We start from the raw sequence: 13,514 nt of genomic DNA on the forward strand, positions 1-13,514 counted from the left end.
GGGAGGTGCAGGGGAGGTCCATTTTCAGCTTCCTGGCTTGGGGAGCTCAGTGGTTGGCCCCACCATTCGCTAAAAAGGGAACTAGGTGAGGAGCAGTCTGTTGTGGGGAAGGAGAAAGGGAGATCTTCGTGGGACATCAAAGTGGATATACCCAGGGGAAATTAATGAGTTGTAAGCTTAGGGGGAGAGGCCTTGGCTGGAGAGGAGAGACAGATGAAGATTAGGGGGTTTGTTTAGTATCAAAGCTGGCTTGTGGCGGGACCCGGACGAGGGAAGGAGCGAAGGTCAGGGTTGAGAGCTCGGGCTCTGAAATCTGCCTGTCTAGTTTAAATCCCTCTTCTGCTTGATGTAGGACTTAGGACAGGTGAAACAATCTGAGCTTCAGTGGCCTCATTTATAAAATGGGGTGTATGGTTTCCTCCTGCTCCTGTAACCCGTTACCACCGATTTAGCGGCTTAAAACAACACAAATTTATTATTTTACACTTCTGGACATCTGTAGTGTGAAAATGGGTAGTAGAGGGCTAAAATCAAGGGTCGGCAGGGCTCTTCCTTCTGGAGGGTCTAGGAGAGAGTCTGTTCTTTGCCTTTGGCAGCTTTTTAAGAAAGTTTAATTACTTATTTTGAGAGAGAGAAAGGGAGAGGGCAGGAGACAGAGACAGAATCCCAAGCAGGCCCCGAGCCATCAGTACCGAGTCCCTTACAGGGCTCAAGTCCACGAGCTTTTGAGGTCATGACCTGAGCTGAAGTCAGACACTTAACCAACTGAGCCACCCAGGTGCCCCTGCTTTCTGCAGCTTCTTTTTCCTTTTTAATGTTTTTATTTATTTTTGAGAGAGAGAGAGAAAGCGGGCGGAGAGGGGCAGAAAGAGGAAGACAGAGGGTCTGAAGCAAGCTCCAGGCTCTGAGCTGTCAGCACAGAGCCCGTCGCAAAGGCTTGAGCTCACGAGCCGTGAGATCATGACCTGAGCTGAATATCGACCCCACCAACTGAGCCACCCGGGCACCCCCGCTTTCTGCAGCTTTTAAAGGCTCCCGCACTCGTGGCTCATGACCGCCTTTCAGCTGTGACATCACGCCTGCCTCTGCTTCCATCCCATCTTCTCGACATTCCTGCCTCTTTCCCATTGAAGGATACTTGTGGTTACATTGGGCCCACCTGGTTAATCCAGGACACTCTCATCTCAAGACCTTTACCTGCATCTGCAAAATCCCCTTTGCTGTGTAAGGTAGTATCTTAACAGGTTCTGGGGATTAGAACACAGGCATCTTTGAAGGAACACTTATTATGCCTACCACACGTGGCTAACAACTGCTCCATACTCTTCTAATGAAGGCTAAATGATAATAGGTAAGGCGTTTGGCACAGAGGAGGTACCATGTTCTTTCATTCCATACACTTTATTACAGGGAATAAGACTGCAAAAAAGCTTGCCCTTTCAAGAAGCTCACATTCTTGATGCGTGACTCAGAAGATAAACAAGTAGAATACACGGGAATGAGACAGGTGGTAAGAAGGTCTGTGGGCTAAAAGGCTGGGGCAGGGTCTGTTTTACAAAGGGTGGACAAGAAGGGCCTCACTGATAAATTTGAGCACAGACCTAAGCCACTGAAAGAGTGAGCCACGAAGATACCTGCGGGAGGAACATGCTTGGCGTATTCAAAGAATGGGGAGGCCAGGTGGACCTGAGGTTGCAGGGCCTTCGAGGGTCATTTGGCTTTTACACCGAAATGTGAAGCCGTGAGGAAGCCACCTCTTATGAGCAAGGAGTGACATGAATTAAAGTATGATTGTAAAAAGATACACATATTTAATGTATACCATTTGATGAGCTCCAGGATGAGTATATACTCATTAAACCAAAACCACTACCAAAGCCCTAAACATATCCATCACCTCCCAGAGATTTCTCCTGTCCCTTCTATTATTGTTTGTGTGTGTGTGTGTGCGGTAAGAACATTTAACATAGGATCTACTCTCTTAGCAAATTTTAAGTATATGTATAATGCGGTAACTGTTAGCTATAGGCACTGTAGCTTATTTCATTTTAACCATTGTGCTGAGTGAAGAATCTGGAAGACGAAGGGGGAAGCAAGGAGATCCTTTAGGAGACCTTTACAATCATCTAAAGTGAGAAATAATGGTAGCTTGGTGGTGATGGGGGGGGGGGATGCTATCTAATCATTTCTGATTAGAGTTGGGTACATTTTAAAGGCATAACCAACAGGATTTACTGATAGGATTGGATAGAAAATGGGAGAGAAGAGTCAAGAATGACCCGACCCCAAGGTATTCTGGAAAAGTGAAACTGGCCTGTGTTCAGCAGGGATGTGCATGGAAGGGTATCTTGGAAGGGAAACTGGGAGTTTGTTCTGGTCACACTGAGCTCGCTGTGCCTGTCAGATATCCAAGTGGAGACCGGGCAGTTCGCATCTGAGTTCCCAAGACAGGGCTGGAGGGAGACAGGCGATAGAGAGAGGGAGGAGCCTTCAGAGGTGTTCACCGCAGGGGGCTCCAATTAGAGACTTCGAGAGTGAGAAGGAGCAGCGAGGAGGGAGGAGGAAGAACGAGTGATGTGTGGGCAGCCGAGTGAAGAAAGGTTTACGGAAAGAGGGATGGTGACAGTTCCCGGTGGATATTGCGACGCTCCCCGCTGTAATCTCCCAATTCAGGGGAAGTCTTCGGTTTCTAGAAATCTCTGAAATGAGTTTGAGGCATGCTTTCTAACGGCACCTGTGTCATCCAATGAAGTTCTGCTGCAGGGCGCAGGGCGGCGGGCCGTCAGACACGCCGCCTGAAGGGAGGCCTGGAGAAGCGTCGGAGGTGCACCAGCGAAAACAGTTCTGTCACTGGCCCTGTCAATGCCCTCGCCAGAAGCCCAGCTGCCCTCCTGGAGTGAGCCTGTTGCGGGACGGCTGCGGATGCTGTAAAGTCTGTGCCAGACAAGCAGGGGACATGTGCAACGAGGCCGACCTCTGCGACCCGCACAAAGGGCTGTACTGTGACTACTCGGCAGACGGGCCTAGGTACGAGACTGGAGTGTGTGCGCGTAAGTGTCTTCTTCGGGACCTGCTGGGAGAGGTGGAGCCCAGACAGCATTCCCCCCTCCCTGTAATTGTTGATTGGAATAGTCAGCTTAGTTTGGCTAAGTTTGAGGTGGGTTTGGTTTTCACACACCGGTGGGACTGGCTTTGTCATATTGGACACCATGTGTTCAGAAACCTGTTCTTGTTAATTGCACTGACGTGAGCATGTAGTGATTTTCAGGTAATTGCCTTTAGTGATAAAAATAGGAGAAATTAGGTAAATAGAGCCTGACTTCTTAAAGTGCCACGAAATGACAGCTTTTGTCACTGTGGTCAAAAGCTCAGTCTGGATTCACCCTTTTCCGCAACTTAAAAATAATCTTGCTTAAAATGTAAGGATGTATATCCTGCTTTAATCTTAGCCTTTCCAAACGATCATCAAGTTACTGTACTTTTAAATGGAAGCAGATTTGTAAAAAGGAAGGTAGCAGGACCCCAAATCACAACCTGACCCTCAGATTTATGGATTTTAATTCTGGAGACTGATGGAGACCATCTAAACCTACACCTTGACAATAACTCAGGATCCTGATTTAGCGAGGATTAAAAACTAAGATTTCTAGGGCACCTGGGGGGCTCAGTTGGTTAAGCATCTGACTTCAGCTCAGGTCATGATCTCACGGTCCGTGGGTTTGAGCCCCACATCAGTCTCTGTGTTGACAGCTCAGAACATGGAGCCTGCTTTGGATTCTGTGTCTCTCTTTCTCTCTGCCCTTTTCCCACTCATGCTCTGTCTCTCAAAAATGAATAAACATTAAACAATTAAAAAAAAAAAAACAAAACCTAAGATTTCTAAGGGAAGAGAGATACCCATGTTAGCTTCACATTTTAGTCAGTCTACAGAAAAGACCGTGTGGGCAGGCAAATTACTATCGGGTTTTTTTGCGAGCCTGGAATAAGAGCACATCTTTGGAGTATGACTGAGTGTGTAGAGCCATTCAAGTTTGATGGCCTGATGCCCCTGTCAGCACTAAACTATATTGGTTAAGAATGCAGGCACTGGGTTCAAATTCTGTACTTTATATGCTGAGCGACCTTGAGGTCACGTTGCTTAACCTCTCTGTGCCTCCGTTACGTCATATATTACTTCCTCTTACAGAAGTGCTAGGAGGAACACATGAAATAATGACACAAAACCCACAGCACCTAGCAGAATATCTGGCAGGCAGTAGACTCTTAGACATGTTAGCTATTATTTGTGGAAATTCAACAGACCTATCAGACTCTGGCATCAGGATCCTCCTTTCTCCCAAATGGTGCTGGGCAAATTATTTCATTACCCTAAAAAGCACTTAGTGAACCACCACTAATGAGCCAGGCACTGTGCCCAAAGAAAACAAGAAAAGATAGAGGCCCTGCCCTCACAGAGTCAAACCTTACTGTGTCAGACAGAGCTTTCCACAAGTGATTTCACATAGAATGTGATGAGTATTTTAACAGAGCATAGCCATGAGGGTGGGGTGGAGATGACCTGAAATGGGTCACAAACTATGGCCCAGGGGCCAAATCTGGCCCAGAGCCTGTTTTTGTAAGTCACATTTTATTGGAACACAGCCACACTATTCAGTTCCGTAGTCTGTGGCTGCTTTATGATAGCAGAGCCCAGTAGTTGTGACAAAAACCAATGGTCTATAAATGCTAAGATATTTACAGGACATTTGCTGATCCATGATACAGAACAATGATTTTTAAACTTTGCTCTGAGGACCCCTTTAGTCTCAGAAATGAATGAACATCCAAAGAGCTTTCGTTTATGTGAGTTATCTCTATTGGTATTTAGATGGATTAGAAACTTAAAAATATTACTGATCCATTCAAAAATAGAAACCCCATTGCAACTTGATAGGAATAATATATTTATGAAAATATTTTATTTTCTAAAACAAAGAAAAAATTAGTGAGAAGAATGGAGCTGTTTTACATTTGTGTACCTCTCTAATGTCCAGCTGAACAGAAGATAGCTAGATTTCCCCATCTGCTTCTGTTTTCAATCTATTGCTGTATGTTATTTTTGTTGAAATATATGAAGGAAATCCAGTCTTACATAGGTAGGTCATTGGAAAAGACAGGAATACTTTAACAGGATTTTCAGATAATTGTGAATATTCTTTTTGATATTAAAACTTGAGAAGTGGTACTTTTTTTTATTAAAAAAATTTTTTTTTAATGTTTATTTCTGAGACAGAGAGAGACAGAGCATGAACAGGGGAGGGGCAGAGAGAGAGAGAGAGAGAGAGAGAGAGACAGACAGACAGACAGACACAGAATCCGAAGCAGGCTCCAGGCTCTGAGCTGTCAGCACAGAGCCCGACGCAGGGCTCGAACTCACAAACCGTGAGACCATGACCTGAACCGAAGTTGGTTGCTCAACTGACTGAGCCGCCCAGGTGCCCCTAGAAGTGGTACTTTCTTGAAAATTAGCTGTATCATGGAATCTGAAACCCTATCAATGAACTTGGCAGAGTCTGTGACATCAAAATGCATTAGTCTATCCAAGACCTAGTTGGAATGGGTCTTTTACTCGTGTATAATTTTGTAACACCATGCATTGGTTATTTGGAAAATACTAGTTTGGGAAAAGGTGATGTTGATGTTCCAAATATTGATACACTTTGTACAAGATTAAAAAAACACATTAACCAATACCAATCTAATCATAAAAGTCTGCATATTGGGTAGCTATAGAGATCTTGGTGGTGGATAGAGATTTTCCAAACTTCTAATTGTTGCTTGAAAGCCTGAATTCTGTCATTGGCCAGAAAAGTGTTTCCTTTAAAGTGAGACGCTCACCGTTGATTTTCAAGAAAATGTCTGCCAAATACCTGAGTAATCATGGTTTATCTGTCAGTCATCTCTTTAGGTGAAATCTTCACTCAAAAAGTGGTTTCGTTCAGCCCCAAACTCAAACAATAGAAGAGGTGCTTCTCAAGACGATACAATATCTACAGAAATGCTCTCTGTAACACTTCCTACTCTGTCACACAGGATATTAAAATGACATATATTTGGTGATTAAGATTTAGTAAAATTGGTAATTTCTACTGTTATTAGGACATTATTGAGTAAAACTAGATTTTCTTTTTTTTTTTTCGAAAGCACATTTATGTACAAGTGCATTGGCAGGGAAAACCACACTACTAGCCCGTACGGTTTGATTTACGCTAAGGCTCCAGCAGCAGTGTCAGCCGCCATTGCTCATACACCCTCAGTGCAAATACCAACACGGTGAAAAAAGTCAGGCACATCTCAGTGTTCTGAAAGAGTTTTGACCTTGCGGATTCTCTGAAAGGGCCTCAAGTACCACCAAGAGGCGCGAGGGATCACACTTTTGAGAACCGTTGATCCAGGTCAAGAATACCTCTCAGAGGAGTGAAAGTTTCCTCCAATTCTCTTAACAACAACAAAATTAGTTGCTGTGCAGTACTGTAGTTAAACAAATTATGATTTCTTCAGCCATTCACGTATCCTCATTTCCTACAAACACATCCTTGCCTATTGTTGGACATCTGGGAAACCTCAGTCTTACCAGCCACCAATCCATCTCTCAGACTTACAATCAGTATCTCAGTGTGATACTCCTACTGATCCTGGATAGGGCCTGTACTTGGTCAGATTCTGACCAAGATTCTGAAAGTGACTGACTGGAGCAGATCGCCTACAATATAATGGAAATGTCTCATTTCCACCTTTTACACATGTTCTGAGAAAGACCCAGATGGGGCCTAAGAAGCTGAGAACACTACTTCATAAAGGAGATAGCTATTACCCCTGTGATTCATAATGGGAGGTCTGGATTATCAGTTATGGCTTCTTTGGTGATTCTGTTCTTCTCTCTTTTCAGATCTTATAGCTGTGGGATGTGAGTTCAACCGGGTACATTATCATAACGGCCAAGTCTTTCAACCCAATCCCCTGTTCAGCTGTCTCTGTGTGAGTGGGGCCATTGGATGCACACCTCTGTTCATACCAAAGCCGGCTGACGGTCACTGCTCTGGGGCTAAAGGTAGAAAGAAGTCTGATCAATCAAACTGTGGCCTGGGACCGTTCCAACAACAGCTTTCAACAAGCTACAAAACAATGCCAGGTGCTTAAAGGCATAGTTAGTTCTCATGTATGGCTTCCTGTGATCTTTCATGTTTCTTTTATGTACCACAGGTACTCAGTAAGTACTTATGGCTTAGTGGTCAGTCTGAGAGTTAGGTTGGGTGTGCTATCTTACTCAGTCTCTGCCTCAGATAGGTAGTTTTCTAAGTATCCCTAAAGGAAACTTTATAACGTTTTAGATTTTTTCCAGTAAAATATTCCAGTTTTTAAAAGCTCTGCTCGGGTCAGAAAAACTCTTCTATGCCCCTGGCTCATTCCACTCAACCTCTTCTAAGGAAAACTGACCAAATATTGTTCACATGCACCCTGAGAGAAACTTTTACTTGTAGTGTTATATTATGGGCAGGACGTGTGACCCATCCAGTTCCAAAAATTTTCAAAGGCAACTCCTGTGTATGACAAAAGCAGAAATGGAAGCCTGCTTATTAAAAACATTTGAGAATATGTTTTGAATTTGTAAATATTGTTTCTAAACATAGGAAACTGCTGACATACGATTATTCTTTCATTCGGTCTGAAAATGCAGCTCTACAGTTACCAACCTCTCTCTAAATAAACACACATACAGGTATTTTAAAGTAGGGTCCCCAGCTATATATGTAGTCAGAACCTGTAATGAGACTCTTTCTCACTCATCGTGAGCACTTGGCCATTTACAGTTAGTGTCCGTATATTCATAAATACTATATACTGGTCTGCTTTAAGTTAACATCTTGTTTAAATGCCAGGGCATTTTGGGGACAGGAGTTTCAAAAACACCCACAAATGAAGCACAGATGAGGAAGGACTCAAAAGGGTCAGTATTCATGCCTGGTTGTTATTCATAGCTCTGTGTTTTTACCCAGAAATCAAGAATGCCTTTTTATTGAAATTTGGAGCTTAGTAAATGAAAGGTGCCATGGAAATACAGGAGGAATATTTATATATGCTAAAAACTTCTAAGTTCAGTTACATTATGTGGATATTTAACAAAAGCAACTATAATCAAGCAATGAATTTTAGATATTTAAAAAACTAACTCTATGAAAGGAACATTCTCAGAGACTTCCATCATGCCAATTAATTTGAAAATAGTTGAACAGGTTGTAGTGAATTTGCATTTACCACACTTGGTTATTTAGCTAACAGCACGACGCCACTAATGCTCTAAAACCTCTAAAATTATAAGCCAAGCTGTTCTTTTTTGCAAAATGTCCGGGAACAGCTGATTTTCTGAACTGGATCTGAGGGGCTCCGTCTAAGTTCTTGGGCCTCACGCATGAACCTCGCCGGTGAGAAAATGCCCTAGGGCAGCAAGTTTCCACTAGAGCATCCTTTTGGATCAAGTTCAGTCGGTCTCATTTGCGGAAGGAGAGTAGTTGCAGAGGATCATGGGAACCTGGCTGGAGGGGGTCTTACATGGTCTCAGTGGCTCGTGCTTTGCTACAAAATGTGAGAAATTCTGTCACTGTGCTCTCTGGTAATTGAGACCACAGGTCTAGATATGTTAGTGTATGTTCAGCCTAACGTCTCTCCTCTGCTTACCTGTGAAACTGTGGTTAGGGGCCCGAAGAGCAGTTTGGGTTTTAAAAGCAAACAGTGACCAATATACACGTTAAGGTGTATTTGGGCATACTTTACTCCAGATGGCCTACGGTTGGATTCTAGCTTTTGCTCGCTCACGATGAAGCATATGCAGTGACATAATGCCCCCATGCTTTTCTCACTGCTCACCAAATACTAAACTCTTACTTTAAAAGCTCTTCTAGACTTCTTGCTTCTTAATGTTAACTTCCTGAACTGCAGCTCTTGGCTTAACTTTTTAAGGGGGTTATTGGTAATGTGATAATCTAACCTACCTTTATTTATTGCAGATGCGTGCCAGGCTTTTAATCTGCTTCCTGCGTTGAGGTCTTTAAACTGTTGTCTACCTTCCAGGTATCTTCATGTTTCTGCTTCCTCTCCCTCAGTTCCTTGTGCAGTTGCAACATCCTACCGTAAATAACACTGAAAGCAGTAAAGTATCATTTATTCGAAGACGGCACACACTTCAAAGTGACTGATATTTCCTATCAAGAAGGTAGTTGCGGGGAGGGGGGCATCTTTTCAGAGTTTTACATTTCCATTTTGAAGTAATATAGCCAGAATTTTGCTATATTCAACTGCAGACTCAAATCACAACCTTATTCCAAGTATCCGTTTTAGGATGCATATTAACCTTAAGGAAATGCTTTGAGACAACTAAAATGTAGTGTTTAAAATGAACCAATGGCCTGACTCATTCATGAGCAGAACAAGAGGCTCCCAGTGGACTTATAAGATGGAGGAATTATTATGCACTCATTATATTCTCATTATTCACCCCCCCTTCCCCTCCCTTCTGCTAAGCATCAATCAGTGGAGGGGCTCCATCTGTCCAGCAAATTAACCCACCCGCCCATAGATCTATCTTTTCCTTTGCCATTTCTTTCTATAAGTGATTTGAAATGGCTGGCCGATGGAAAGAATACCATGGGCCTGATACCATAGGGAATGTAGCAATTAAGCTGAATGAACAGAATAGATTACACACTCACTATGACTTAGTATATGGTTATTTTGATTAGTTCAATGTAATGTAGAGAATTTTCTAAAAGACCAGATTAAAACAAGTAGAGGAAAAATAACTGGCCTTAATAGTTTATTCTCAAACATAACTTTTGTATTTTAGATTTTAGCATGCCATGAAAGTTAACATTAAGACATCATTCTGACTAATACCTTGAATTTCTTAATCCTACTAATGTCTATTTCATTTTTGAAAATAATATCTAGCAAGAGGCAAGTAGTTTAGTACCAAGAGAATGAGCTAGTAAGCAGAAGCAAATGGATACATTTACTCAGATTTTCAAAGATAAATTATCTTTATTCTTCCTAAGAAACTGTACTGTAACATTTGGCTAAAAGGTAATTTGGGGACACCTGGGTGGCTCAGTCAGGTGGGCATCCAACTTCAGCTCAGGTCATGATCTCACAGTTTGTGAGTTCAAGCCCCGCATCAGGCTCTGTGCTAACAGCTCAGAACCTGGAGCCTGCTTCGGATTCTGTGTCTCCCTCTCTCTCTGACCCTCCCGGCTCACATTCTCTTTCTCTATCGAAAATAAATAAACATTAAAAAAAAAAAAAAGTAATTTGAAAGTAGGAGAGAGAGAGCATGATGAATTAGACTGCAAGTTTATTTTATTCTGAGTTACACTGCATAAAAGAAAAAGTTCTGATCTATTTACTATTAGCTTAAAAATAATTATTAAAAGTTGTCTATCTGTGTGAGTACATAATGATGTATACACATGTACTTTTCCCCCTTTATTTTAGCTTATAGGAATCTCCCACTTATTTGGAAAAGAAAATGTCTTGTGCAAGCAACAAAGTGGACCCCTTGCTCCAGAACCTGTGGGATGGGAATATCTGATAGGGTGACCAATGAAAATAGCAACTGTGAAATGAGAAAAGAGAAAAGACTGTGTTATATTCAACCCTGTGACAGTAACATATCAAAGAGAATAAAGGTAAAATTTAATCAGATTTAGTTTCATTGTAATTCAATATTAAGAGACTCCTGAAAAGTACGTGTTTTAGAGGGATAGACAGTATGCGATTCTTGTAAAAATAAAATCACCTCATGGTAACTCTTAAAGTCAAACTATTTGGGAGGAAAGCAAGTATTAATCTAATTGCATTTCATGGGGGGAAATCTTACCAAGCAGGGAGGTACTGTTAGCCTGCTGATTCTAGATACTCTAGTGGCTTAACAGTGTGGGTCTTGATCAGCCTGATTTGTTGTGGTACACCCACTATGCATGCTTTTAAAAAGCAAATCCTTTTCAGAGTCTAAATTTTAAAAAATATGTTAATTTTATGCAGTGGAATCAAAGCAGTGGGTAAAAGATTTTGGTTGCTGTACCATAATTATAAGAACTGACATTATGAACATCAGAGTGCTGATCTTGGCTATAGATCACCAACTTGGAGGGAGAAACCACCATTTCCAAAATGCTCTGTGCTTATTAGATAGTAAACTTGCCAAAGGACTATGATAAAATAATTACCCCGGAATTGTTTGGTATAACTAGAGCTGGTCCTACTTCTAGAACAAGGCAAGATGACTGTCTCAAGAGTAAGTTTTGGAAATGCTACAAAACCTTTCTCATCCCCAAGTTATTCCCTACCATATTAAGAAGTTGACAACTCAGTTTTAAAGGGATTAAGGTATTTATTCATCCACTCAAAACTGAGTTTTTTAGGGAATTTGCTAAGCCTTAGGTAAATAAACATCTAATAAGACGTGGCCCTTGATATTAAATAAGACACATTTTCATTGTGGAAATTGTGGAAATGAAGGGTGGAGAGCAACAAAAACAGGGAGTGGGTCCTATGATGGAACAAGAACAGGGAGGACAGACCTCTGGGGGGGGGGTGGTGGGGGGTGGAATTCAAAGGTAGAAAAGAGAGTGCTGATTCACTAAGAAATATTAATGCCCTGGAAATAATTATACCTGTGTGTTTGTGCTATAAAAGTGTTCTGTATACAGTTTCACTTTTCTAATGACTTCTTAATGTTATGTACCTTTTCAGATCCCTAAAGGAAAAACGTGCCAACCCACTTTCCAACTTCTCAAAGCTGAAAAATTCATCTTTTCTGGATGCTCAAGCACTCAGAGTTACAAACCCACTTTCTGTGGAGTATGCTTGGATAAGAGATGCTGTGTCCCTAACAAGTCTAAAATGATTACCATTCAATTTGATTGCCCAAATGAAGGGTCATTTAAATGGAAGATGCTGTGGATTACATCTTGTGTATGTCAAAGAAACTGCAGAGATCCAGGAGATATATTTTCGGAGCTCAAGATCCTATAAAACCAACTTTATATGGGAAAAGTTAAGTTTAGGTAATCATGTCATTACATCATAAAATTAGAATGGTTTTAAAGGGTGGCAAATCTACCTTATTGATTTAAAACAGTAAGAATGCCTACTTATTCTCAAATGACTGTATTTAAGGCAATAGAAGCTTTTAAAAAGGTTTGTTAAAAAAATATATGTAAAACTTAAAAACCTTAAAAGTGAACTCTTACTTTAAAATGTAGAATTATGAAATACGCAGAAAGGGGCGCCTGGGTGGCGCAGTCGGTTAAGCGTCCGACTTCAGCCAGGTCACGATCTCGCAGTCCGTGAGTTCGAGCCCCGCGTCAGGCTCTGGGCTGATGGCTGGGAGCCTGGAGCCTGTTTCGGATTCTGTGTCTCCCTCTCTCTCTGCCCCTCCCCCATTCATGCTCTGTCTCTCTCTGTCCCAAAAATAAATTAAAAAATAAATAAATAAAATAAAATGTATAATTATGAAATACGCAGATACTTGGTTCCATCTACATATTCCATACATAATGGAAAATTATACAATTTACAAGAAAACATTTCATTCTATAAAATAATCTGGAATACTTTGTTGAAGATGTGTAAAAAGTTTAAAACTCTTAAAACTAGCCTTTAAAACTTTGTGTACTTTGACAATGTAGCCTAGGATCCCATCAGATGATAATCATTACATGGTGAGCAAGATTCTAGGTTAATTCTTAAAAAGGAATAAGATTAAACTCTAAATATATTTACAGCTTCCATTGCCCTATCCTGAATATGAGTTTATTAAGGTTTCTTTTGGAAGGAGAAAGTAGAACTTCGTTGGCCATTGTTGACAACTGTAATCTAAAAGTTTATATACCAAATAATGTAAAAAATTAAATTTCCAAGATAAAGACCAAAAGCAGTATCCTTACTTTGAAAAGGAAAGAAACTTAAGAATATAACACTAAAGAAAAGCACACAATGGATTATTCTGGCTTGAAAATAAATTGTCCCTAAAAATTACTTCCTTAAATGACAAATCTATCTATGGACTTAAAATATAAGTTATTTTGGGGCGCCTGGGTGGCGCAGTTGGTTAAGCGTCCGACTTCAGCCAGGTCACGATCTCGCGGTCCGTGAGTTCGAGCCCCGCGTCAGGCTCTGGGCTGATGGCTCGGAGCCTGGAGCCTGTTTCCGATTCTGTGTCTCCCTCTCTCTCTGCCCCTCCCCCGTTCATGCTCTGTCTCTCTCTGTCCCAAAATAAATAAAAAACGTTGAAAATATAAGTTATTTTATTTAAAGATAAATTAATGTTAAAACCTAGAGCTGGAGATTATAGTAACGAGAGCACTTTCACTAGACTATTACAGCCATTTGCTGCAAAGTTCGGAAGAAGGTATCAGGCTAAGTAACATTCTGTTTGCTTATATAAATGGTGACAAGCAAAACCAATAATACTGTTTAAA

At 41.3% G+C, this 13,514-nt stretch overlaps 1 protein-coding gene across 1 annotated transcript; it reads left to right on the forward strand.

Moving 5' to 3' along the window:
* Positions 1–931: 931 nt before the first annotated feature.
* CCN6 (cellular communication network factor 6) lies at positions 932–12,066 on the forward strand. Its single transcript, XM_043592140.1, has 4 exons — positions 932–3,050; positions 6,929–7,171; positions 10,525–10,718; positions 11,785–12,066. The coding sequence occupies exons 1-4, from the start codon at positions 2,747–2,749 to the stop codon at positions 12,064–12,066; spliced, it is 1,023 nt and encodes a 340-aa protein (XP_043448075.1). The 5' UTR covers positions 932–2,746.
* The last annotated feature ends 1,448 nt before the right edge of the window (positions 12,067–13,514 follow it).

Source organism: Prionailurus bengalensis, chromosome B2 (genome assembly GCF_016509475.1).
Source record: "Prionailurus bengalensis isolate Pbe53 chromosome B2, Fcat_Pben_1.1_paternal_pri, whole genome shotgun sequence".
Lineage (NCBI taxonomy): Eukaryota > Metazoa > Chordata > Mammalia > Carnivora > Felidae > Prionailurus > Prionailurus bengalensis.

Excerpts from the sequence above, each read along its gene's own strand:
- CCN6 (XM_043592140.1), top strand. The coding sequence starts at position 2,747 with ATGAAGTTCTGCTGCAGGGCGCAGGGCGGCGGGCCGTCAGACACGCCG. Across the intron at positions 3,051-6,928 it reads CGAGACTGGAGTGTGTGCGC|ATCTTATAGCTGTGGGATGT; the intron begins GTAAGTGTCTTC and ends CTCTCTTTTCAG. Across the intron at positions 10,719-11,784 it reads ACATATCAAAGAGAATAAAG|ATCCCTAAAGGAAAAACGTG; the intron begins GTAAAATTTAAT and ends GTACCTTTTCAG.